Source organism: Miscanthus floridulus, chromosome 18, assembly GCF_019320115.1.
Source record: "Miscanthus floridulus cultivar M001 chromosome 18, ASM1932011v1, whole genome shotgun sequence".
Classification (NCBI taxonomy): Eukaryota; Viridiplantae; Streptophyta; class Magnoliopsida; order Poales; family Poaceae; genus Miscanthus; species Miscanthus floridulus.
Window position 1 is genome coordinate 10,779,518 of NC_089597.1, and position 26,680 is coordinate 10,806,197.

Below are 26,680 nucleotides of genomic sequence, written 5' to 3' on the forward strand. Positions count from 1 at the left end.
GCTGGTCTGGTTTACCAGACCAACCGGCTTGTCCTCCTCACATCAACCAGCCAGTTTCAGCCGCTACAGTATCTCTCTCACAACAACCAGTCAGTTTCAGCCAAGTTTTATATCAGCGAACGGAGCCTTAGGTCTGCAAGCTTATCGCCACCAGTCTAACATCAAAACAAACCATTCAATTTCAGCATAGCAAACCAAAGTGCTGTAGTCATCTGATGAATTAGTATGCCATTATAAGAAACATCAGGTTGGTTAACTCACAGGCAGCTTCTTGACAGCTAACCCATCCGTGTTGAAATGCTATTCCTTATCAGCATTGACTAAGAGCACTTGTAATAACCAGGGCAAAGGTTAAAACTAATGATTCTTGCCCTATTGCAGATAATGCCAATTAATAGCTGCAGATTCAACAGCATGTAGGAGAAAAGTCAGGGAGCTGCATTGGGATGGCCTACAGTAGCAGCTGAAGAAAGGATTTGATACTTGCAATAAATGAAAGCACTTATCTCAATGGTTAAACTTAAAAATTCAGTGATCACGGGGAGAATACTCTTCCAAAATGTATTTGGGCATGCAAATGTATTGAGAAAGAAGAGAATAAAACCAAGCTACATAATCGAATTTCAGGGCAAGTGAACAATTTGACAAAAATGTAAGCAAACTTTGCTGCATTGCCTCACTCTAACCAAGAACAGTCATCTCAGCTACTGGACCTGCTAATGAGGTAGTACCAGTATAAGTCAATAATACTCCAAATTTTGTTCCAAAAAGAAAGACACTATAGCCTAACATGCAGGTCCCACCTAAGTACACTCTGGTCCAACCAAACCAACCATCTGAATTTCCATCCACTTTTTGTATGGTTATTTTGATCATTTGCCAATAGCATTGATCTATCCTCAACTTCTACATTGATTTTATTTGTGGGATCACAGAAATTGATTTTATTTGTGGGATCACAAAAATTGTAGATACACGGTAGCTGTGGCAGGTTTCCGATCCAAGAGTGAATCCAACTTTCTCTCAAGTATAACATGGCACCCTTAGTTACGATCCAAGAGTGAATCCAACAAGTACAGCAAGAAAATTCACACAAGCATCACATAAAGGCAAGCCAATCAGCATTTCTTCTAAAAAAGAGCAAGCCAATCAGCATAGTAAACTGTAACGCTAGACTCACTCTACCAATATGAGAACGATCACTAGTAGCTTCTTGATAGCCGGCATTTCCTTGTTGAGACGCAATTATTTAAATTAGCCACGCTACCTGTCTTAGTAAGGCCGCACGAGGGGGCAAGGCAGCAAAGCCAAAGGCCAATTCATAACTGTCGGACTGTTGCAGATAGTATCAGTGAAACGCCATTGCAGATTCAAATTTGACAGCACATATTTGTTCCAGAAGAAAAGGTTAGGATCCACACTTGGCTTGCCCGAAAATATGAAGCGTGCATCTAAATGCCTAAACTTAAACATCTCAGTGGTTACTGGCGACAACACAAGGGATATGCAGGTGAATGATCCACAGTTAAATCATGTTCAGAAGCACACGGACACCAACTCATACAGTAACCGCCATGGCATTTCTCTGCTACATGGGTCAGCCAGCGAATCAACAAGGACGGGACAATCCAGCGCATCCATTCCAACACCAGGTATGTAAACCCAACTTAGTGAAGCTAATGAAGAATCGCGCGGTAGCAGTACAGCGGCGGGAATGCATATGCACCCTCCAATCAAACGATGCCGCTTGGACCTCCAAAATCCCCTGAAAAAACCTTCACCAAATCTCACGCGCTAGAATGAGCTGCGCTTACCAAATAGCCACAAGCCCACAACGAACCGATCGGCCGCGTACTCGCGGGCGACTCGTGCATCCGATTCGAATCGCAACTGCATGCGAGACCACAACTCGATGGAACGGAAATTCACGAGAGTCACAGGGTGTTAAGGAGGGAGAGGGGGTACCTGCGCCCGCCCGCGATGAAGCAGGGACGGACGAACTAGGGTTTGCAAGCGCGGGGGGGTGAGGAGGCAAGGGAGAATGGAAGGAAGACGCGGCGGGAGTTTTCGCGGGGTTCCTCCTTTCCTTCCGCGACAAGGACGACGGCTTCCCCATTTTTTCACTGACAAGTGGACCCGGAGAACCTCGCGCCACGACTGACAAAAGAGGGACGTTCACGTTCGAACGCTCTCAAATGTGTGGGCCCTCTCGATTCCTCTTGTTTGTCAACAAGTTTTGAAGGCTCTCTGTTTCAAATTCAAAATATAGGACGCGTGACTAGCACTTATTTCAAATTTATCCTATAGAAAAAATATTTCAAATTTATACATGTTTTGCCACAGATTTTTCTAATTTATCCTATAAAAAAAGTATTTCAAATTGATACATGTTTTGCCTCAGTTTTTTTTTGTACAAAACTGATCCCATTTCAAATTTATACATGTTTTTCCACAGTTTTTTTTTTTTTTACAAAACTGATCCGATAGCAATTGGTGATGTATCGTAAATCGGTACTGACATATTATAAAAAGTGTAATTTATGGTCACAAAATAAATACTTCTATATTGACTTTTCCCAATACTAATACTGTCTTTTAAAAACAGACTTTTCAGATCCTAATCCATCTTTTAAAAACAAACAGACGGAGTTGTTCATCAAATCTAAAAGCTTGGAAAATATGTAATGCTCCCCGAGACGGCTCCAGGATACCAGTTTCAAGATCAGTTTCGAAACTTTCGATGCAGCACAAACTCATGTATTGCCAGACACATTTTAAATTCGTGTTTTAGTCGTGTGCAAACTGCATTCAACATAACAGCAATCAGTTACAAAATCTCTCAGCAATTTCTGCTTGATCTGGCTGCAGTTTGTCTCCAGTCTACATCACAAATTTGGGCTACAGATCCTCCACTTATTTTCGCCTTTTGGTTCGTACAACTCACTATTTTTTTTATCTGAAAACTACCTCGACCCGACTTCTCGCCTACCAAAAAATAATGGTGATCACCTTCGTCCCATGGGGCAACTGCGGCTTGGACATATCATCTCATCAGTATCCATAGCCTGGGCATGGCAGACACAGCAAACGGTTAGAACATGCAACGGATGTGGAAAGAACTAGCATCAATGGCAGTGTCAGTTACCAGAGTTGTCCATTGGGTTAGCGAGGGGCGCGGCCTCCGGCTCCTTGATGTCGACGACCACGACATCTGATGTCAGGAAGGTCTTGGCTACCGACGCGGCGTGCTCCAAGCAGCATCTCACCACCTGCGACAGTTCATGGCGGTTTGAGGTTTTATTCCTCTAAAAGAAGTTACCAAAGACCGGTTGGGAAAAGAGATGTAACAATCATAGCGCCAACATCGTGCAAGGACTGCTGTTTTCAGTTTTACCGGCTATTGCTGCTACTTTACCTTTGGCAGTTCTCAAGTTCTTTTAGATCCATTTGAGGTTAGGTTACATTAAAGAATTGTGCTATGAGCTAAAGGTAATGAACTCGACAAATTGGTTATGACAATGAAGCACAATGGTAGGGAACAAGCATTGATGACTGAAGTTGCAAGATCAACCAACTACTAGTATTCCAGCAGACAGATAGGAAAGCCATAGGGCTAGGGCCACAAACCTTGGTGGGGTCAATGATACCAGCAGCCATCAAGTCCTCGTACTGTCCAGTAGCAGCATTGTAACCATACTTGAAGTTATCGTTAGAAAGGACCTGGTGCAGCAAACATTTTACATAAGATTCAGATCCATGCCGTGAACTCATGCGTGAGATTTTCGGCAAACAAACTGTACCTTCTCAGTGACAACACTGCCATTGACACCAGCGTTTTTAGCAATCAATTTAAGTGGGTAGCTCAGGGCCCTCCTTACTATTTCAGCTCCAACCTAATGACAGTTCAGCATGTCAGTTCGGAATGCCCAATGGTTCAAGTATAGCAAGGCTGTGCTCTGTAGCCTCCTCCTTCAAATGAATTAAGGGATTACTGATTATGTTTTCACCTTCTGCTCATCGTTCTCCAGTGTATCCTTGATGGCATCGACTTTAGCTGCAAGCCGCAAAAGAGTGCACCCTCCACCAACAACAATACCTTCCTCGACGGCAGCCTGTGAAGAGAAAGAAGCAATTTTAGTGATATGTAACCAAAAGAAAAATCGGCAGAAAATGCAGAATGCTTCAGGAAAGAATATGGACTAATTCTTACTTCCTCCAATCACAAATATAAGCCCATCTAGGTCTTTTGTAAGTAAACTATCTAAACATTAACCATGGTCCATATAATATAAAAAAATTTACATAGATTGACAACAAAATTCGTCTATTGTGAAAACTACTTTTTCAATGTATGTTTTTTTTTTCAATTCAAGATTATATATTATTATACATTTTGCCTGTCAAAGTTACAAAGGTTGGACTTAGAACAAACCTAGATCAGAGGAAGTATTCCTCATGAAACAAATACAAATCTGGCAGCACAAAATGGTTAATAACTCTGACAACTTACCTTAGTTGCATTTAGCGCATCCTCAACTCTCAACTTCTTCTCTTTTAGTTCAGTTTCTGTTTGTGCTCCCACCTGTCAGGCAACACCAGACATGAATTACAGCTATCCACCATACTTACAACACTGAATCGATGATAATAACGTTGAACAAATAACACAAACTTTGCGATCCATGTACTTGATAATACCTGAATGACAGCAACACCACCAGCAAGCTTTGCTATCCTCTCATTGAGTTTTTCCTTTTCGTATTCTTGTTCTGCTGCCTGCAAATTAGGTTGATAAAAACAGAGTTTCAGACTTTCACCTGAGCAGTAAGTCAAATGAGCAAAGAGAACAGGAAAAGGTCAGACCTCAATCAGATTTTTAATCTGCGCAACCCTTTTAGTCACTTCTTCCTGGGTGCTGCCGTCACCAACAATTGTTGTCGACTCTTTGGTAAGAACAACCTTTGCAGCTGTTCCAAGGACTGATTTGTCAGCCTTGTCAAGTGACAGCCCAACTTCATCTCTGATTACAGTTGCTGCAGACACGAAGAATGCTTATAAATAAGGAGCATAGATGATCATAAGGATGCTCTAGAACAGAAGTTTAGCTTACCTCCAGTAAGGATGGCAATATCATCCAAGTACTGAGTCTTGCGCTCTCCAAAACCAGGAGCTTTGATGGCAGCAATCTTCAAAGATCCTCTAAGCTTGTTGACAACAAGGGTAGCAAGAGCCTCCTGCTCAATATCCTCAGCAATTATCAGGATTGGGTATGCACCTCTGATGGCTTCTTCCAAAACGTTGATAAGATCCCTTGCGTTGGTGATCTTCTTGTCAACCAAAAGCAGCTGAACAATGAAGATGAAAGACAGTAGCATTAATAGTCTGAAACAGGAAAGCAATAAACGGCAAAAAAATCAAATTGATATCTCAGATTTCCCATGTTACCTTGCAGTTCTCGTACTCGGCAGACATTTTCTCACTGTCTGTTACAAAGTACGGAGAGATATAACCACGGTCAAACTGCATTCCCTCCACAACATAGAGAAAGTTCTCAGAACTCCTCCCCTCTTCAAGGGTAACCACACCCTTCCGACCAACCTTGCTCATGGCCTCTGCTATCATGTTACCGATTTCATAGTTGTTGCCAGCACTAACTGCAGCAACATCTGCAAGCTCGCTACCTTCAACATCCTTAGACAACTTACGTAGTTCTTCAACTAGTGCTTTCGCTGTTTTCTCGATACCACGAGTAATCTGGACAGGATTAGCACCAGCTGCCACAACCTGGAAAAGAGAGTATTTAGCTTCGAAAACAATAATTCAACATTCAATACAAGTAGCAACAAATTTCAGCTAGTGGCACACCTTAACACCCTCAGCAATCAGTCCCTGAGCAAGGACCACGGAGGTGGTTGTCCCATCTCCAGCTAGATCATTGGTCTTAGCTGCAGCTTGCCTGACCAATTTAGCTCCAATGTTTTCCACAGGGTCCTCCAGCTCAACCTACAGAATAACAATTATTACTTAAGTGCAACATGAACTTAAAAAAAATGATACTACTAGCATGATGACCCATAAACCTTCAGAACAGACTCAATTCATTAACAAAAATCAATATTTTTGCAACAATCATTATGACATTATGGTAAAAATTAAATGGTGCATCATCAATATTGTATATACAACATTTAACAAGTATATGTTTCTGTTGATCTTCTAAAGTTTATGCATTAAATGGGTCATAAGAATATGACCTGCAAAACACATATGACAAGAATGAAAAAAATTGACAGCGTTATGTAATTTACCAGCTAGCAAGAAAATTCTAGGTGCAACCATGATAACATTGCACTGTACCTCTCTTGCAACTGTAACACCATCGTTAACAATCCTAGGAGAGCCATACTTGCTCTCCAAAACGACATTCCTTCCCTTTGGTCCGAGTGTAACTCCAACTAGGTCTGCAAGCTTATTGACTCCAGTCTGAAATATAGAGAAAACCGATTAGCGCCTGGTTAAGGGTCAACAGCACATTGTCATATCATAAATAAAAAGAGCGGCAGATGATAAATGTGAAGCTCACCTGGAGCTTCTTGATAGCTGAGCCATCCTTGTTGAAGTACAGCTCCTTGGCTGCTTTTACTCTGAAGTTAGTCCTCCTCTGAAGGCGCACATTCTTCCCTGTTGGAGCAGCCATAAGGCCAACTGTAGAAGTGGCACCGAATGTCGAAGCCATGTCTACATGTGCAGCAGGAGTCACATTAGCATGAGAAAACAATTGAAGCAAACATATAATCCATAACCTGACCATGTCGCAAGCATGAACTAACAGAAGCACATTTTTTTTTTATTTACTGAACAATAGAACGCAGCATCCTTTGCCTTCACTGCATGTAATGAGGTATCAATACCTAACCAAATTGCATGGCGGATTACACACTGCTGCGGACAGACGCTACCTCTGATGCAAATGGAAAGGACACACACACATACACACTGACGCACATGACCACAGAACTTCAAATTCAGATGCTATTCACACACTCCAGCAATTTTGCCCAACTTGTGTAACAATTTAATGGTAGCCTAACATACATACATACAATTGCTGGAATTTTCGTTTTTATGCTACCCAAGTGGCAATGCACAAAGCATGTACATATACAGTGTCAGACAAATGGAACAGGTGAATCCCAATCCACCCCACCAACAGTCAATCCACTGATTGAGCATGAACCGTAGAAACCTCTAAAACGCCATGTTTTAGAATTGAAACCAATGTGCCAATTCCATCAAGCTAACAACAGCAGCACGTCGCACGAGTACAGACCCCGCGAGATTCACGAGCCCCAAGCCCCCAACTGCCCACAGCATTCGGGTGAAACTAGCTCTAGACAGCAACACCTCCATCCCCATCCCAAACCTACTCGCCACCAATCCAATCTATCTATCTACACGGACGAACACGAACCACCTCGCGACGAAACCCATGACCCACCGAACTGGAGCTGCGCGGGAATCCAGTTCCAGCTCCACCGAATCATCAGACCACGGCAGCTAAACCCCGCCGAGAGCGCGGAGGGGCCTCGAATTAGAGGGGGCGGGGAAGGAGCACGGTAGCTCGGGCTGGGGACTCACCTTGCCGGCCGCGCTTGCGGATGGATTGGAGCCGGGGGATTGCGGAGGCGGAGGAGAGGATAAGGCTGGCGGCCTCGGGAGGGTCTCGGGTTGGGGCTGGGGTCGCAGCTGCGTGTTGCGAGGGGCGGGGTAGAGGCGGAAGGGATGAGGTGTTAAATAACACACCGCGCCAGGGTTTAGCAGCCTCGGCCGCTGTGGAAGTGTCTAGAAGCGAAGCAGCACCACAATGCGTTTTTCTTTCTTTGATTGATTGAATGGGCCAAGATGAAGGTATGGCCTGCCTGCTCACTAACTAATAATAAAGCTTGGGCCTGGGCTGAGAAGCTACAGACGGCGACAAAAAATAAAATTTAAAAAGTAAACGCCGTTGCCGGGGATCGAACCCGGGTCACCCGCGTGACAGGCGGGAATACTCACCACTATACTACAACGACCTGGACGCTAGGGTGCACTGGCTATGCATAGATATCGGATGTAATTTCTTCGTTTGAAATTGTGCGAAGCCAACAGCTCGAAAGCTAGCATTGACTACCAAAATCATTTGTTTTTAGTTGGGCTTGCCATTATTATTTTTTTAGTTGGGCAAGAACTGGAAGTCAAACAAACATGCCCTATAAGTTGTGTTTTTATGTGTTTAAGTTCCAATTTGTTTTTGGACAATGTAGTTTATGAAAAATATGACTATGTTATATTTTATAGATACATAGACGTATATTAGAGTCAAAGTAGCAGCAAGGTTTTTAAAACCACTAACTTCAAACGACTTAAGGGCACAAAATATTTATGACTAGAGTTTTTTACACTACCTTTTTAATATACAGAGGACAGTGTTTGTGTGCGTGTAGGAGTGGCGAAGTGGCGCGCATGGCACTAGAGTGAGCTCTGTTATAACAACCTGGAACTGGTGATATGACGACACCAGAACTAGATCTACATTGATGGTCGACTAGCATATCAGAATCTAAATGTATTACATTTGGGATTTGTGTTTTTTTTCGTTCACGATAATTCTTAGTAACTTTTACTAAAATTTGTGATCCTAGAGTATTTATATTTATCCAATTTCAATGAAATTTAGGCAACCATGCCCGTGTTTTCTTCTGAATTTTAACATAGTTTTCTCCCAAATTCTTTCTTACTTCATGTCCAAGCTCCTATAACAGCTTGATGTGTACAAATTCAAGAAACTAGTTGCTTCTTATTAGGACATTATGCAATTTTGCTTTAAACTCTCGGATCATTTTGCAATAAAGATGTCGATTTTGTAGTAAGCACTATAACGAATAACTGACAAGATACAATATAAGTAAACATATCCTGACATACTTGTAATTAACATTCGATTTTGTTGTGACAGTTGCTAGCCTGAATAGATATTTATTACTTGGAGTTTGAAACTACAAATCCATGAGGACAAGCCACAACTATGTTTTTTTTTATCGCTGTATGTCACTATTGGCCTTGAAAATAGGTTTGTAGATGAAGACACCATGGTCAAACCATATAGGCTAAGCGTAGCTAATTAGATTTGGGCTAAAAGGCCGTCGAGAGGAAGAATCACAGTGGCGCCTAAACCGTGGCTAAGCACAACCAACCAAAATTGAGCCTCGCTCTAAATGAGCAAGAACTCAAATATAAACGGGCCGACATATGGGCATTTGACACAAACAACTAGGTTATAATGAAAAGTAGACCCTATTCCCGGCGATGATCTTCAGAGTTATTAAGATCGGTGCATGCAGTGTAGAGCAGAGCAATGCAAGTAGAGAGAGACTAGCATGTAAAATGCATGTAAGAGACGGACGGACGGAACCACAAGCCAATCAGTACTTGATGGAGATTGGAGAGGGATCACCAATGCAACATACACACCTCGGCGGAGACGATCACGTATAGTCAGGAAGATGAAACAGGGGAGCAACACCGCCACCTGGTTCTTGGTGGCTATACCGTTCATCTGCTGTGCGGCGGATCAGAGGCCGGACAGCCAGGGAGATTTGAGGGACACCATCGCCGGACGGGGATGGAGGACTATAGGAGGTGAGAGGGATGGATCATAGGAAGGAGGTGTTTTACTTATGGACCTCTACATCTACACGAATGAGGGCATATTCTTTCTTTAAAAAACTAGAATTTGAGTGGGGGCACATGCCCCCGCTCCTGCTGACGACGACGACGGCGACGACTCCGCGCTCGGCTAGTGCATGATGAACGTGCGCATACTGTCATCGCTGTGGGCGGGGCTGTCGCCGCTGTTGCTAGCAGCGCGGAGGCCACCGAGCTCCACCTCCAGCTGGTACCGACGACGACGAGCACTGCGACGACGGCGACTGCAGCTCCGACTATGGGCGCGGAGGCCACCGAGCTCCACCTCCAGCTGGTACCGACGACGACGAGCACTGCGACGACGGCGACTGCAGCTCCGACTATGGTGACGACTTTATCTTCCTTCGTGAATGCTGCGCTGGTACTATCTTGATCTTGCATATGCATAGATGCCGCCGGAGCCGGTGCATCAATCTCCCTCATCCTCTCCCTCTCCTCGGCGTGTGCTCGTGCTCGCCTCCTAGCTTAGCTCTGAGAAAGCAGTGTGCTATTATAGAGGAGCATGCACTGTACTACACGTGATCACTCGCTATATTGACAACTATATTTATCACCCTAGCCAGCTAGATCTCTTAGTGCTCGAGAAAATCATGGTTGTGGGATACCAAACTTATGAATAGAGGCAAATTGGAATGAAAAATTTGATTAGTGCTAATTAGAATATAGTGTTCCTAGCTTGTTAATATGAGTAGTAAATACTGCATCCATTTTTCTTTTCTGACCGTATTTTATTTAGTTAGGGCAAATATATATGATTCGTCTATTAACATTTCATTTACATGATATGTGATCCAAAAGTATAGTCATATGCAAGTATTTTCTTAGCCCTCGTTTAGTTGCGGCAGTGGCAAATTCACTGTAGTGACTGTAGTGCACTGTAGCATTTCGTTTGTATTTGATAATAATTGTCCAATCGTTGACTAATTAGGCTCAAAACGTTCGTCTCGCAAAGTACAACCAAACTATGCAATTAGTTTTTGATTTCGTCAACATTTAGTACTTCATGCATGTACTGTAAGTTTGATGTGACGGATAATCTTCTTTTTGCATATTGCCAAAGTTTGGATTTTGGGTAACTAAACACCCCCTTAATACGAGCCTATTAACACCAATTTTGTGTCACATAAATTATGTATCACTCTGCCATCCTTAAATATTTCTAGAAAAATTATGTATCACACCTAGAATTTGAGTGGGGGCACGTGCCCCGCTCCTTGTACTGGGTCCGCCTTTAGCCGTACTGCTGTTGTTGCCGACTATATTTAACTTTATTATTTATTTAAGGGAAAATTGGTTCTGTAGCATCGAAAGGTTGCGACCTCCGTAAAATACCACTGAAAAAGTTTGGCCCCATAAAATAGCACTGAAAGTTGTCACCGTGAACTAAAATTAGCACTCCGTCAGGTTTTACGCTCAGGTGCGTTCATTTGACCTAAACTCCAAAAATTAAGTGACATTTTTGCCCTTGCCTTATCCTCATCCCTGTCCACATACGGGAAAGTGAGCTGCGCCGAAACGGCTGGGAGAGCCGCGCCGCGCTCGGTTCCGCCTGGGAGCGCCGCCTCCGCGCGTCCGCAGGCCGCTGGGAGCTCCGAGGGCCTCCTGCGCCAGCCGCCGCGGCTTCCTCTCCCGCGCAGGTCGCTCCCCGTGTGGAGGCCGTGCCGTCCGCCGCGGGCTGGTACTCGCGCAGAGGCCGCGCCGCCTGCGTTGTCCGCCGCGGGCCGCTCGTCGTGCGGAGGCCGCGCCGCCTCCGTCCGTCCGCCGTCCGCCTGGGAGCTCCGAGGGCCTCCTACGCCGGCTGCCGCGGCTTCCTCTTCGCACGCAGGCCGCTCCCCGTGTGGAGGCCACGCCGTCCGTCGCGGGCCGCCCGTCACGCGGAGGCCGCGCCGCCTGCACCGTCCACCACCTCCTCCTCCTCGACTGCGTGTTGCGCCGGTCGTGACTCATCCTCCTCCAGTGCGCATGCGGTGGAACAATGCATCGATCTGAGATCCTCGACGGGTAAGAATGAAACCCTAGCTATCTACTTCATGGTTCATAGTACAACTGAAATTAGTTACGAAGTCCGATTTGTGTGTACGATTTCACGTGGTGTGAGGATGGTCACCGATGAGAAAGGGCATCTGGAAGCAATGTTAATTTTTTTTGCACTGCTACTATTTCAGGATCGATCCAAACAATGCATGTCGAGTAGTGATTGATGTTTCTTCCTACTCAACTGTTGAGGATGGTCGATCTGTGTACAAAAAGGGTAGATGCTTGGACTGGTGGGTGGATGCAGAAGAGTACTCCATCATTGATATGGAAAATGATGTGTTCAAGCACTTTAGTTGGGCTAGTTATCAGGAGGCAAACTTTTGGTTTGTGGGTGAGAGTAATCTAACAATTCGCCTTGGTACGGACCAAGAGCTTCTAACTTTGCTGCGAGCCTCAAAAATGGTGGAGTTTATCATGACCGTAGATAGATGTGAGCATGTTGATATGGCTTTAATTGAGATTGAAAGACAAGTGACCGATGAAGAGAATGACTTACAACTTGAGGTCACAGAAAAATTCAAGGAGATGCATGTGAGTGCAGAATTGGATGGTCTAGAATGGGCCATGGAACCTCAACTTGGTGTTACAGCTGCTGGTCCTTCTAGAATAGAAGAGGAGGAGGAAGGTGACCAATATATGGAGCCGGGTGTTGACCATGAGGGAGATGATCCAGTTGGAGTTGATGAAGAGTGGAGGTATTTTAGGAAGGTACCTGAAGTAGGAAGCAATGAGAAAGTGCAGCAAGAAAAGAAGAAAATAGAGAGCAGCAAGGATGTAACTGAAGCTACAGATCCTGAGGCAGTGCCAAGTGATGAAGCCACCATGATGCAAGATACTCCATATGTTGCACTCACTACATATGACAGAGACAACCCTGATATAAAGGAAGGTTCGACATTTACTGACAAAAAGGCCTTCATACTGATGATTAAGCAATATGCCATAAAAAGGGAGTTTCAAACATTTGTAGAGCATAGTGATAAATCAAGATATAGGGCAAGATGTGCAGATTCAGAGTGTGAATGGAAAGTTCATGCAAAGAAACTTCTTGGTTGCCCCACTTTCATGGTATACTAATTGTTGTTTTCATGTTCTACCCATAATTTTTAGAATGTACAGAATGTTTTATTTTTCATGTTCTCTACATATTTAAAGCAAGATGCCTGCATCATGGTAATGATGATATTATGATAACAATTTGGTTGTTACACTGAAGAACCGTATTTGTAGCAATTTATTTAAGATTTCATCACACTATTTTCTCCATTATTGATGATCATGATGCTATACAGTGAGACTTAACAACAACACGGGGTGGTCCTAGATGATTTAAGGACATTGGATGGACCAACATGTAGCTGAAACGTAGTATGAGAATCTGAAAATGTAGTGCATTCCAAAACTAAGTTTGATGTATAATGATCTGTAACATTCGGTGTGCTGTTTCACCGGGGCTCTTCTGCTGTTATTGAAGGCCCGAACAGGTGCCCAGAGGGGGTGTCTGTGCATGGGAGCCCCAAAAATACTTCGCAACATTTGGGGCCATGAGAGGGGCATTTGCAGCGCTTTTCCTTATGCCTTGGTTTTATTCTCCTTACTTGTTTGCCATGAGAGGGGCATTTGCAGCCCCAAAAATCTTTGTAGCAGAATAGAAGTATCTGATTTCACTAGCTATTCCTGATCAGTGACCATGCTTTGTTTCTTGGTTGCCCCACTTTCATGGTATACTAATTGTTGTTTTCATGTTCTACCCATAATTTTTAGAATGTACAGAATGTTTTATTTTTTATGTTCTCTACATATTTAAACACTAAATTCAGATCCCATATCTTCTATTATTTTCAGGTTGTGTCAATAGGTTCTAGCCATACCTGTGCTAGCACCAGCCAAGTGAGGGGTAAGGAGGCTAGCAAAGCCTGGATTGCTGACAGAGCAACAGATATACTCAAGTCTACTCCAGACCTAGGAGCAAAGAAATTGCAAGTTGAGCTTGAAAGACAGTTCCCGATCAAAATGTCATATAATAAGGTGTGGGAAGGAAGGCAACTTGCACTAAAAGGCCTACATGGCACTTGGGACGAAAGTTTTAGAATGCTGTGGAGTTTCAAAGCCGAGTTAGAAGGTACATGTCCTGGAAGCATAGTAGAGATTGATTGCAGGAAGAACAAAAAGGATGGTCAAGTCTATTTCTGTAGGATGTTTGTGGCCATCAAAGCATGTGTGAATGGATTTCTCGCTGGTTGCAGGCCATACCTAGGGGTTGATTCTACTCACCTCACAGGTAAATATAATGGACAGCTAGCTGCAGCAACAGCAATTGATGGACATAATTGGATGTACCCGGTGGCATATGGAATTTTTTACAAGGAGACAAAAGCTAATTGGACATGGTTTCTGAAGCAATTGAAGAGAGCAATTGGAACTCCACATGGACTCACAATACACACAGATGCTTGCAAAGGCTTAGAGATAGCAGTCCACGACGTCTTCCAAGGTGACGTTGAGCATAGAGAGTGTTTTAGGCACCTCATGCAGAATTTTAGAAAGCACTTCGATGGAGATGTGCTAAAGTACATGTGGCCTTGTGCTTGGGCATGTACTCCTAGGAGGCATCACTGGCTTTGGGACAAAATTGGAGAGAATTGTCCAGCAGCAATTCCTTACTTGCAAGCAGAGCACAAACAAATTTGGTCTCGAGCTAAGTTCTCAGGGGAATGCAAGGTTGATTATGTGAATAACAACATATCAGAGTCCTTCAACAACTGGATTAAAGAGACCAAAGGGTTCCCTGTGGATGTCCTCGTGGACACAATTAGGGGTATGATCATGGAAAAGATAGCTATGAGGCAGCATATAGCTAACAAACTTGAAGGGTCCATTCTCCCTAGTATTATAAATGAGCTAAAAATGAAGAGTAGAAACTTGAAGTACACAATTAAGGGGAGTGGTGGTCTCAAGGCTGAGGTATCTGGATTGACTAAGGACAACTATCCTTGGAGGCATGCTGTGGATCTTGAAAGCAAGACATGTTCATGTGGGCAGTGGCATATTTCCGGTAAACCTTGCACACATGTTATTGCCTTTATAGGTTCCTTGAGACAAATAAAACTTGATGACTATGTGCATGACTACTACTCAGTTCATCGTTTCAAGGCTACTTATCAGTTTGAGGTGAACCCAATGGTTGGCAAGTCACAGTGGCCTATTGTTGATCCCGGGTTTCAAATGTTGCCTCCAAAGCTAGAAAGGTCCGCGGGTAGGCCAAGAGTGAAAAGGCTGAAGAGTAAGGGTGAGCCAGGAAAAAGGGGTCCTTACCAATGCAAAAGATGCTTCAACTTTGGGCACATAGAGAAGGGTTGTCGTGAGCCCCCTACTGAACTTGGTGTTGAATTACCACAACCCATACCTACTAAATCTAGGTAAATTAATTTTATGCTCCTATCACTTAGTACAATACCAATTCCTTTTGAGTATAATTGTTGATTACCTTGCTATTATGTAGGAAAAGGAAAGAAAAACCAAGTACTTCAAACTGCAAGAATGCTTCCAAAAAGTCCAAGAAGAATGCTACAGGAACCTCTACTTCTTCTGAGGTCCCTACTGAACTTGCTGTTGCACCTAGGTAAGTTGAACCTCTACTTCTTCAAACTTGCAGTAGGATACAAGTTTTAGTTCATGTGGTTGCTTAGGAAAATCTGCCATACTGCAGAGTATATCACTGTATGTTCTGCAGGTTGAAGCCAACTAGATTCCTGTTAGTGTCCAGACCACAATTATTTGTGACTAGTAGTAACAGTTCCACAAAGCACTAGCATTCTAGAGTGCCAACTTTGTTCAAGTGCACGCAGTCAGTGCTTTTCAGAAAAGAAGTAAATAAAGAAAGAGGTTTTTTACCTTGTTGAGCATGCCAAAAACTGAGAACCTGCAGTTTCTTACCCTTCTTTAGCCCTTCCAATTCCCATGTAACTAGGGTGTTTATCTACTTGAAAAATCTGTAGTGCTTCATGAGCAGTTGCATCAAGTTTAAGGAACTTGTCTCTGTGATTATAAGTCAAGGTATTCAATGCTAACTAAAAAATAGATAGGAGAATGCTAACCTGTTAAAAATGTGTTCAGTCCATATTTCCAGAATATATATATATATATATATATATAGTTGGTTATAAACTAGACTATCACTGGAAGATGTCATGGGCAGTCTGTTGGTTACGGGCCGGTCAGCCAAGGCAGCAGTATGGCAGGTCGGATCTGATCTGACATAGTGGCGTCTGGGACCATAAGCCTAGCTGACTGCCCATGATAGAAGATGTACCACAGAATCGATTTCTTTTTTTTCCCACATGCAAAATGATTTGATTACATTACTGTTCTGTAGTAAAAGAAAGGGAGGATGTGGTACTTCAAAATGCAAGAATGCTTCCAAAAAGTCCAAGAAGAATGCTACAGGAACCTCTACTTCTTCTGAGCCCCCTACTAAACTTGCTGTTGAACCTAGGTAAGTTGAACTTCAAGTTTCATGTTCTAGCTGAATTACCCTACATGCAAAATGACTTGATTACATTGCTGTTATGTAGGAAAAGAAAGGGAGGAGGTGGTACTTCAAAGAATGATACAGGAATAACCTCTACTTCTTTAGTCACTCAATCACCTGGTACAACTACAGCTAGCCCCTCTACTTCCTTAGCCATCCAAGCACCAGTTAGTCTAGGACCAACAACAAGAAGGATGGCAACTTCTGTTTCTACACCAACAAGACCACCAAGCACACCAGTGAGTCCAGGGCCAATAACAAGACGAATGGCAGCACAACTGGATACATCACCAGGAGGCATTGCTAGGAGGGTCATCATAAACTAGGCTAGTGTGATCCTGAATCATTTTATTGAACTGTTGCTGTATGAAAAAGTCATGTACTGAACCTATTTTGGGCATGTATTGTTCTGCATGTGTTGGATCAGACCAATATGGTTCCTGTACTGTGAACCTATTTGGCCATGTGCTTGCAAGATGTGTTGGTCAATATTAGTCCATGTGTTGAACCAGAATATTTTTCATGTGCTTGGTTAATATTTAGTGCATATGGTGACTTGTATGTGTTAAAATGCTGTGAGTTCATGCCATGTACTTTATTCTTATGTTTTTAGAGCTCCTGTACCAGTTTGGGCCTTGATTCGTATGTTTTTAGAGCTTACCGGTTTGGGGGTATTTTGGTCTCAGTTAACAGACCTAATGCTCAAATCTAACAGAATGGTACTTTCAGTTCACGTGTGCACCTTTCAGTGGTATTTTACGGGACCGATGTCTTTCAATGGTATTTTATGGAAGTCGCGATCTTTCGATGCTACAGAACCAATTTTCCCTTTATTTAACTAGATAGAGTACTGCTTGCGGGAGTTGTCGACTGGGGATGATGACGCGGCGGCGTCAGGAAACGCACACCAAGGCAGCTGCTGCGAAGGCGACAGCGGCGAATCCTGCAGCAATGATAATCACAATGTCTACAGTGCGACTGTGGTGGGAGCGTGTGTTGCATTTGAATCGCTGCTGGCTCCGCCGCCGCCATCCTCTCCTCTCCATCCTCTCCTCTCTCTCCCTCCCCGTCGCCGTCCCCGGCGTGCTCGGTTCCTCTGTGTGTTATTTATAGACCCATGCATGAGGCGTACGTCGGTTAAACTAAATTTGGACTCCGCTTGCACTCGTCGTCCTCAGCTAGCTCGCCTGGACGGCTGATGGACGTGTTAAAGTTTTTAATGTGACGACAGGGACAAAGGCGCGCTGATAAGATGCGCATGACGATTTGGGCAAGGCTCCTCCTTCATCATTCTGTGTGTGCCAGTACATTGTGATATTTTTCTAACTTTTTTACAACCAAATGTTTTTGCTGCTTCCACACAAGCAGGACGATCTATTTGATTCCAGCTGCAATTGACAGAACCACACCGAGCTGCTATATGCTGCAGCGTCCTCCCTCCCATGCCATCAGGCTCCGTCCAATAGTTTTTTAATCTACATTTTAATTTGTATCCCTTAGCGCTGCAGCGAGATAGATCATCAAAAGAGAGAGAGAGTTTATGCAGGCTACCCATTCAATTAATCATCATGCTCAGTTTCATCTGCATTTTAGTCTGCATACCTTAACTGCAGTGAGATCATCAAAAAAGGAAAGATGGTTTAGGCAGCACCCATTGAGTTAATTAGTTTTTTTTTGTGTTGCCTTCCACTTATTGGCTTTCCTGACGGGTGCTGCCATCGTATCGAGGAAGACTCTCACTGTTCCACGAGGGCGTTCTCAATGATAATTTATAAATAGCTAGCTAGATGAGACTTAGAAATAATAAAAAATGAACACTTTAATGCAGGGTTATATGAGCTGTGAGAGAATTGTTTCTAGAAGATCGTGCTACACTAGCTATTTGGTTTGATTTCTCTCCTTGATAGCCAATAAATTTTTTTCCTAGACTAGCTATTTGGAAACCATCTGAGGCGGTCTAAAACTGGTTTGGTCAGTGCTTATATATAGCAGTGATAGCAGTAAATTATTGGTTGTCTGATGCCGGCTGTCTTTGGGGAATAGAACCGTGTTGGTAAAATGCATGGTTTCAGCGTGCCAGTTTGGTTAGTGCTTAAGCAATGATGTTTATCTCAATTAGCGCCTGGATACTTTTCTAAATTGTTATGGTTCTGTATCCTTAATCCTAGGATTGCTGATTTTTACGCCCCGCAAATACGAATGTACCTTATGCTCCGCTTTTCTTGCTCGTACCGAGCATCATCTCTCTCTCTCTCTCTCTATAGGCTTTTGAAATCGTGGGATGGCACGCCCTTGCCGGCTGCAAAATTCGTCCGGGAAACTCATGCCCCAAGACGTGTTCAGTTCTTCATGTGTTGGCTGTTGGGTCCAAGGCAGGATCCCGAGCAGGTCCAATCTCCTGAAAAAGCATGTTGCGATCTGTGAAGTATGTCAGTAAGCTGAGGAGACAGCAGATCATGTGATCCTTGGGTGCCCGTTTGCATGTGAATTCTGGGATAAAATCGGCCTGCCCTTGCCTTCTCTCAGTTCCGGGGCGATAAGTAAGCCCTTGTTTAGTTTACGAAATTTGGATTTTGGGGCTACTGTAACACATTCGTTTTTATTTGGTAAATAGTGTCCAAACATTGACTAATTAGGCTTAAAACGTTCGTCTCGTAATTTTCCACCAAACTGTGCAATTAGTTTTTCTTTTCGTCTATATTTAATGCTCCATGCACGGGCCGCAAACATTCGATGTGATAGGTACTGTAGCAACTTTTTGGATTTTGAGGTCCAACTAAACAAGGGCTAACATCCATGGAGTCCAATGTCCGCACAACATTCCTCGAAAACATTTCGCGATATTCATAGCTCTCTGTTGTCGGCAGCTTCGGAAACGCAGAAATGGGGTGGTTTTCAGATCAGAAATGGCTGGACATCGCCAAATGTTAGCATCCTGTGTTTCCGACGCAGTGCTCTGGAAACTGACTAGCTGAGATTGCCCCCAAAGAAAGATAGGGATATTGCAGACCTATGGGTTGGTGTTTTTACGAATGCTATGTAATTGCTCTGTAAACGCTCTGAGAAAGTTTCTTCCCTTCCTTCCTCCTATTATGATCACGCCGTGAACAAATGATGTAATCTTAAATATTCATGCCAGTTTGGCACTAAGCAATGGAAATGCAGGTGAACTTGTCAAAAAAAAAAGAAAAAAGAAAAAAGAAAAAAAAAGATATCTCAGCTACTGAATTCAGTAGACTGTCTTTAAAATGTGCAGGGTCAAGACACAGTTTAAAAGCACATTGCTACAAGAAGACAAGGGATTAAATAGACAAAACACTTGCTACAAGAAGACAATGGATTAATATACTATTATTTATCAGTTTCACAGAGACAATGGATTAATACATTGGTACAGTTCTCAAGCAAGCCTGACTCTACAACTGCATCAGCAACGTCGTTTGAATCGCCTACCTCCAGCTCCACTACGCCTGTAACTCCGACAGCGAGGCCCAGCACTTCATCATCAAAGAAAAAACTCAACAGAGAAAAAATTTCATAGAACTAATTAACGTACGTATTCATTAGTTTTTCCAGAGCAGTAACAACACAGCCCGATCCACGCCGGGTGAGAGAAAAATCTCCACCCGGACCTCGCCTCGAGTGGTCCTCCTCGCACCGCCGCCTCTCGCCGTCGTGCAGCTCCTCGGTCGATCCAGCTGGCAAGTCCCCTCCTCCATCTCCTCCTCGACGTCATCTCATTTCCCTTCCCCTTCTCCTCATCCATTTTTTGTTGCTAGTGTTCCACGCCGGCGGCGGCTGCTGCTCCCACGCCGGCCTCAGTCGCCTTCTTCCAGGTGCATCTCTCCTCCTCCACCTTCCACCCCTAAATGTTTCGATCTTGATGTGTTCTCCTATCGAAACATTTTGGTGTACATATGTTCTAGTCAGTTTAGTCTTACTGAATGCCAACATGTTAATTGGTAAGCTCGCAATTACAGCGAGCCGAGGTCATTCACTCATTTGTGGTTGCGAGTTTTGCGACTCAGGGCACGGTTGGAGCCGGTGATTTGTGTCTGTGTTCAACCCGTTGTACGCCAACGGCAACTCGCCGTCGTGGCCTTCGGGTCGTGTATCTATTTCTCTAACTTCCCTTAATGAAGCACGTGCTAGGCACGCTTTCTAAAAAAAAAAAGTTTTGTGACTCAGTATTACGAAGGATTGTGTGAGTTTTGTCTTGAATTTTGTTTGAGCAGCATATAATATAGCTCATAGTCATAGTTTCTGCCTGCTACATGCATGATACACTACCGACCTCGTTTTCACTTCAATATATCTTTCCCCCAATCGACCTTAGCACTGGAAGATCTTGGATGGCGCTAGAGTTTGCAGTGAAGACTTGCAGAGTGTCTTTAAACTGCTTTAACGCTTTAGCCAATTACTAGCTACACTTTCCGAATTTCCCAACAAGTTTGAGTTTCAGTGTTGATAACTCATATGACAGAGAAAACAAGCGTCATCAAAAAAAAAAAAAAAAAAAAAACTGCTCCGACCTCCGGTCATCTTTATATGACGTTTTGGACAGCAGAGTAGTAGAACTGCAACCAAACCAAAATGGCTGTCAGAAACGTCATTCAAAGTTGACTGGAGGGAGTATACATGAGTCTAATTCATTGGGCAAAGTTGACTGGTGGAGCACAACTTAGTATTTCTCAATTTTTTGAATAATTACCCTATTTCTAAGATAGACAGGCTGCAACTCAATTTTTTTCCCTAAAGTACTTGATGTATATATGCCCAGCTTTGATAAAAACTCTGTTTTTGAACTTTCCAGGTTAGAAGAAAGAAGGTGCAAGAAGGAGAAGCTGCTCGTCGACCTCTACCCCAAGAAAACTGGATTGTGCCGCCTGACCAAGTATCAGGTTCGAATTTGTATATTTTCCTTTTTTATTAGTGACTGATGGATGGTGTGGACTAAATTTTTGCTGTTTGGTAGGAGTATTGCTCCTTTTTCGTGTTATTACTGCTCTGAAAAAACTATTGAATACGTTAATTAGTTCTATGAAATTGATGAATAGCTCATAGATGAAGCAAAGCTGTTGTTGATGCTTCGGTCTTAGGTGGCTGCAGTATGCTGTTGGGCCTGCAGGAATTGAGCAATGTGCTTTTAAACCGTGTCATCTGGATCCTGCACATTTTAAAGACATAGTCTACTGAATTCAGTAGCTGAGATATCTATTTTCATGTGAACCTCAATCAGGTCCTGTGTTTCTAAACTGTTGGAAGTCCAAACATATCTATTACCTACTATATTTATCTATCCATCTTTCCCGGCACTGCACTGTTGTGGGAGAGGAGAATCTTCTATTCATGAGAGCAGCATGCATGGGAGTGTGTGTGGTGTAGTAGTTTCTTTTTCACCTCCCTGGAGGCTGCTAGATGGATGGATGCCTCTGTCCAGACCAGTCCATATTTATCTGAAACTGAGTCTTGCTGCCTTGTTTCAATATTCTATTGCATAGTTGTGACCTTGACTCTGAATGGAATGAGAACAATGAAGTGCTTGTGCATAGTATGGAACCCAATTTCTAGAGCATCTATATCATCATTATTTCACAACACATACCAGTGACTTGTTGCAGATTGGTTTGCATTTTGTTTGGTCCATTTACATGTCTAGCATTCAGGTTAGACTTCTAGCTTTCATTAAACCTCTATTCTTGAACTTTACTGGTGATCCAGGAGGAGGATGCTTTGAAAGCGCCGAAAGCTTGTGTTGTTTTCTTGTTTTCATGCTTGTGGGAGAATGAGTTTGTGGCTAAGGAGAAGGAAAGAGAGTACTTTAATTATAATTAGCACAAATGGTCCTACGCTGGTGGTATGTCTCTAGTTGTTCAGCTTCACTATAAACTATCCTTTCTTTAAGTAGAGGAGCTCAGGTTCTTAAATTAAATTGTATCATTATGAACCTGTTTGATGGATCTTGCTTGAGAACTACACTGGAAGGTTTGAGCTGTTGGATGGAGCAACTGTTGGATTGGATGATTCATCAGGCTTTGAGATTATTATTGATTTGGTTTGTCAACTCCGCCTATGGTGGGGTGCCTTTGGTGTCCTAGCATAGCAGGTCCCAAGCCCTGGTAAAGGAGGAGGGTTGTGTTAGGCGCGGCGAGCCAATGTAAAAAACTTAGCCACTTTAATGGAGATGAAAACCAAAAGAATCCCGTTGGGGCGTAACTCTCTTAGTGACACGCCATGTCGGAACCCGGGTATGGTGTTAAATGAGCAAGGGCCGCGTCGTCACCCCCGTAACGCACCGTGTCGCGATTTGGACACGGTGTCAAGTGAGCAAGGATCGGGTCGTCGCATCCTTAATGGCGCGCCACATCGGTGCCTGGGTGTGGTGCAAAATGAGTAAGGGTCTTCACACCTACCTCGGCGGGTGTAAAGGGTAAGGAAGCTAGTCGAGCCAACTAGGATCCGTTTAGGTAGCTGGAATGTAGGGTCCCTTACAGGTAAGTTAAGAGAGTTAGTGGACACAGCGGTTAGAAGACGTGTAAATATCTTATGCGTCGAAGAGACTAAATAGAAGGGGCAGAAGGCGAAGGATGTGGACAATACCGGCTTCAAGCTCTAGTACCCAAAGACAACTTCAAATAAAAATGGAGTAGGAGTTTTGATTGATAAGAGCTTCAAGGATGGTGTGGTGGAGGTGAGAAGGCAAGAGGATAAGATCATCTTAGTTAAACTTGTCATTAGTAATATGGTCTTAAACGTAATTAGTGCGTATGCCCCCAAGTAGGCCATGATGAGAGTGCTAAGCGGCTTTTCTGAAAAGACTTAGATCGCTTGGTTAGAGCTGTCCCTAGTAGCGAGAAGCTCTTTATAGGAGGTGATCTTAATGGCCATGTACGTACATCAAGTGTAGGTTTCGAGGCGGTTCATGGGGGTTTCGGATATGGTAGTAGGAACCAGAAGGGAGAGAAAGTCTTAGACTTCGCCATAGATTTTGATCAGATGATAGCTAACACTTTCTTCCATAAGAGACAGTCCCATTTAGTGACCTCTAGTAGCGACCAGTACTCTAGTCAAATCAACTTTGTCCTTACAAGAAGGAGGGATAAACGAACGTGCGTGGACTGTAAGGTGATACCTGGAGAATGTGTGGTCGCTCAACACAAGCTGGTGGTGGTTGACTTCCGCTTTCTGGTGCAAGCTCGTGGGAACAAACAAGCTAGGGTTGCTAGAACGAAGTGGTGGAAATTAGAAGGGGGCATCAAAGGTCTTTAAGGAAAAGGTCATTGAAGAGGGCCCTTGGAATGATGAAGGCGATGCAAACAACATATGGGAGAAGATGGCAACATGCGTTCGAAAGATTACTTCAAAGGTGCTTGGAGTGACCAAAGGGAGTGGATGTGACTCAAAAGACACTTTGTGGTGGAATGAAGATGTGCAAAAGGTTATTATGGAAAAGAAGGAGTGCTATAAGTGCTTGTATCATGACAGGTGTGCAAACAACATTGAGAAGTATAAGGTGACAAAGAAGACTGCAAAACGAGCGGTGAGTGAGGCAAAGGGGCGGGCCTATGAGGTCCTTTACCGACATTTGAGTATGAAGGAAGAAGAGAAGGACATTTATAGGATGGCTAGGGCTCATGATAGGAAGACAAGGGACTTCAACCAAGTCAAGCGCATAAAGGATGAGAGGGAGCAGCTCTTGGTGAAGGAGGATGAGATCAGACATAGATGGCAAGAGTATTTTGATAAATTGTTCAATGGTGAGAACGAGAACACCACCGTTTAGTTGGACGACTCGTTTGATGACACTAACAGGCGCTTTGTGCGGATGATTCAAGAATTGGAGGTCAAAGAGGCCTTGAAAAGGATGAAAGGGGGCAAAGCGATGGGCTCTGATGGTATCCCAATCAAGGTGTGGAGATATCTTGGGGATATAGCTATAGTATGGCGAACCAAGATGTTCAAAAATATCTTTCGATCGAACAAGATGCCTGAGGTGTGGAGAAGAAGCATATTGGTACCAATCTACAAGAACATGGGAGATATCCAAAGTTGTACTAATTATCAGAGAATTAAGTTGATGAGCCACACTATGAAGTTATGGGAGAGTCATCGAGCAGCGCCTGCGAGGAACGACAAGATATCAACAAACCAATTTAGTTTCATGCCCGAAAGGTCAACCACAGAAGCAATCTTCTTAATAAGACATGTTATGGAGCGGTTTAGAGAGCAGAAGAAGGACGTCCACTTGGTTTTCATTGACTTGGAGAAGGCTTATGACAAGATACCAAGGAATGTTATATGGTGGTCTTTGGACAAACATAAAGTCTCATCAAAGTACGTGACCCTCATCAAGGACATATACAACAATGTTATGACTAGTGTTCGAACAAACGATGGTAATATAAATTATTTCCCGATTAAAATTGGACTTCATCAAGGGTCAGCCTTAAGCCTGTATCTCTTTGCCTTGATAATGGATGAGGTTACCAGGAACATACAAGGGGATATCCCTTGGTGTATGTTGTTCGCTGAGGATGTAGTGTTAGTGGACGAAAGCCAGGCGGGAGTAAATAGAAAACTAGAGTTATGACGGCAGACCCTTTGAGTCTAAAGGTTTTAGATTGAGCAAAACTAAAATCGAATACATGAGATGCGACTTTAGTGGAGTTATACAGGAGGAGGGAGATGTGAGTTTAGAAGGTCAAGTAGTGCCTAAGAAGAATACCTTTTGGTATCTAGAATCGATGCTACAGAGGGATGGGGATATTGATGCGGACGTTAGCTATAGAATCAAAGCAGGGTGGATCAAGTGGCGACAAGCTTTGGCATTCTCTGTGACAAGAGGGTACCACAAAAGCTAAAAGGAGACCTCCAGAGGCACCGGTGCATTGTGGAGTCCTAAGCCAAGCTAATAATATGAGGAGAGATATAGGAAGATCGAAATTGACATGGGGGAGACAATATAAAGAGATTTGAAAGCTTAGGATATACCTATTGTTCTATGTTTGAATAGGAGTGCTTGTAAAAGCAGCTATTGAAGTGCCTGAACCGTGACTTGGGGCTCTTGGTGGGTTTCAACTCTAGCCTACCCTAACTTGTTTGGGACTGAAAGGCTATGTTGTTGTTGTTGTTGTATTGATTTGGTTTGTCAAAATTTAAAATGTTTGTGTATGAAATTTAAGTGTAATGCACTTCTTTTTATCTACAACCATAGACTGGTTGTGTTTTCTTTCTCCACACTTTCTCCGAATCAATTCTTTTTATCTGCAATCTGGTTGTGTTGATGTCAAGCCCCACAAACAACATAGATGTTTATTTTGCATGAGGATGTAACTCCGCAACTTTGTGTAAATGATTTGTTAAATTGGAGACAAAGACAAGTCCTTATTCTTTATCTATAGCATTCTCTGTCGTCAGGTCCAGATCATGCATAGTAGTTTGTCAAATTGAAGACAGTCAAAATGCGTCACTTGCTGTTATGTATTCATGTATGCACATGCATGTTCTAGGTTATTAATGATTTTTATTTCTCTAGGTATTAGGGTTTTTGAGTTATATATATTTTATTGAATTTTTTAAAGTTTTTTTGGATTTTTTCTAGTTTACTATTTTTGTCATATATTGCACTTCGTTTTGACTTGGTTTCCTATACGCTATTCTGAAGAAGGGAAATCACTTGGTAAACTCACTCATTCCAAACGAACAAATTAGAAACGTGATTTCCCCCCACATGTAACAGAAAATCCAAAGTGGTTTGGGTGATCAGCGTGGATCGACCAAATACACTTGTGGGTGAGGTTTCACGAGGATACAACCCACGTGACGCCAAACGAGGCCTAAGTATTTCTTGAATAGTCCGATTATAGTGGTTTTAGATGAATCTCTCTTGCAATCTCGTTGGCTTGGTTCGTCACGTCGTCCTTGCAATCTCGTTAGGAGTGTTGTGCGAGCTGCAACTGCACGCACACGCACGGTATTTTTGCAACGGACGTCGTCCCCCCGCCAACAGTCTCGTCATGACTGCATGCCTGCTTCATGGCATCCAGCGCCGATGACAGTGACCGGTGACCATGAAGACACACGACATCTACGGCGGCTTTTCTTCTCTCTTGACGAAAAAATCGTGTCAGCTATGTTGCTGGACAGCCTGAACTCGCTGAGTTCGAGTAATCAAGTTGATGCAGCCAAGAACATGCATGCATGTACGTGACCTCTAGCGCCTTCCTCACTACGCCAGCCATGATCTTTAGGTGCGGCTGGTGACCTTTTTTACCGGCCGCTCCTGGAAGGGGTGGCTATAAATCGCTAATCTGTAGGGTGGTTGGTCAACCGTCCTTACAAAACGGTTTTTTAGGGATGGCTGATAAT

At 43.4% G+C, this 26,680-nt stretch overlaps 2 protein-coding genes, 1 long non-coding RNA gene and 1 other non-coding gene across 4 annotated transcripts; 1 reads left to right on the forward strand and 3 right to left on the reverse strand.

Annotated features, from left to right (window-relative positions):
* Positions 1-21: 21 nt before the first annotated feature.
* On the reverse strand, positions 22-2,085 carry LOC136521977 (uncharacterized). The gene is made up of 3 exons (XR_010775735.1): positions 1,966-2,085; positions 262-398; positions 22-155 (listed from the first exon to the last, which is right to left on the reverse strand). It is a non-coding gene; the product is annotated as an uncharacterized lncRNA (long non-coding RNA).
* Positions 2,086-2,785: 700 nt separating this feature from the next.
* LOC136520804 (ruBisCO large subunit-binding protein subunit beta, chloroplastic-like) lies at positions 2,786-7,765 on the reverse strand. The gene is made up of 14 exons (XM_066514458.1): positions 7,639-7,765; positions 6,584-6,738; positions 6,358-6,483; positions 5,866-6,003; positions 5,446-5,784; positions 5,111-5,345; positions 4,864-5,033; positions 4,699-4,776; positions 4,511-4,582; positions 4,008-4,112; positions 3,801-3,893; positions 3,628-3,720; positions 3,146-3,269; positions 2,786-3,065 (listed from the first exon to the last, which is right to left on the reverse strand). The coding sequence occupies exons 2-14, from the start codon at positions 6,734-6,736 to the stop codon at positions 3,052-3,054; spliced, it is 1,740 nt and encodes a 579-aa protein (XP_066370555.1). The 5' UTR covers positions 6,737-6,738; positions 7,639-7,765; the 3' UTR covers positions 2,786-3,051.
* A 235-nt stretch (positions 7,766-8,000) lies between these two features.
* TRNAD-GUC (transfer RNA aspartic acid (anticodon GUC)) lies at positions 8,001-8,072 on the reverse strand. Its single transcript has one exon. It is a non-coding gene; the product is annotated as a tRNA-Asp (tRNA).
* A 4,351-nt stretch (positions 8,073-12,423) lies between these two features.
* On the forward strand, positions 12,424-16,983 carry LOC136522719 (uncharacterized). The gene is made up of 5 exons (XM_066516530.1): positions 12,424-12,849; positions 13,627-15,200; positions 15,284-15,403; positions 16,157-16,276; positions 16,356-16,983. Exons 1-5 carry the CDS (start codon positions 12,604-12,606, stop codon positions 16,636-16,638), a joined length of 2,343 nt encoding a protein of 780 aa, XP_066372627.1. The 5' UTR covers positions 12,424-12,603; the 3' UTR covers positions 16,639-16,983.
* Positions 16,984-26,680: the final 9,697 nt, after the last annotated feature.

Coding starts and splice junctions, on each gene's coding strand:
- LOC136522719 (XM_066516530.1), top strand. CDS start 12,604: ATGATGCAAGATACTCCATATGTTGCACTCACTACATATGACAGAGAC. Junction 12,850..13,626: donor TTGGTTGCCCCACTTTCATG/GTATACTAATTG, acceptor TATTATTTTCAG/GTTGTGTCAATAGGTTCTAG. Junction 16,277..16,355: donor AAACTTGCTGTTGAACCTAG/GTAAGTTGAACT, acceptor GCTGTTATGTAG/GAAAAGAAAGGGAGGAGGTG.
- LOC136520804 (XM_066514458.1), bottom strand. CDS start 6,736: ATGGCTTCGACATTCGGTGCCACTTCTACAGTTGGCCTTATGGCTGCT. Junction 5,785..5,865: donor TGATTGCTGAGGGTGTTAAG/GTGTGCCACTAG, acceptor TCTCTTTTCCAG/GTTGTGGCAGCTGGTGCTAA. Junction 3,894..4,007: donor TGGAGAACGATGAGCAGAAG/GTGAAAACATAA, acceptor AACTGTCATTAG/GTTGGAGCTGAAATAGTAAG.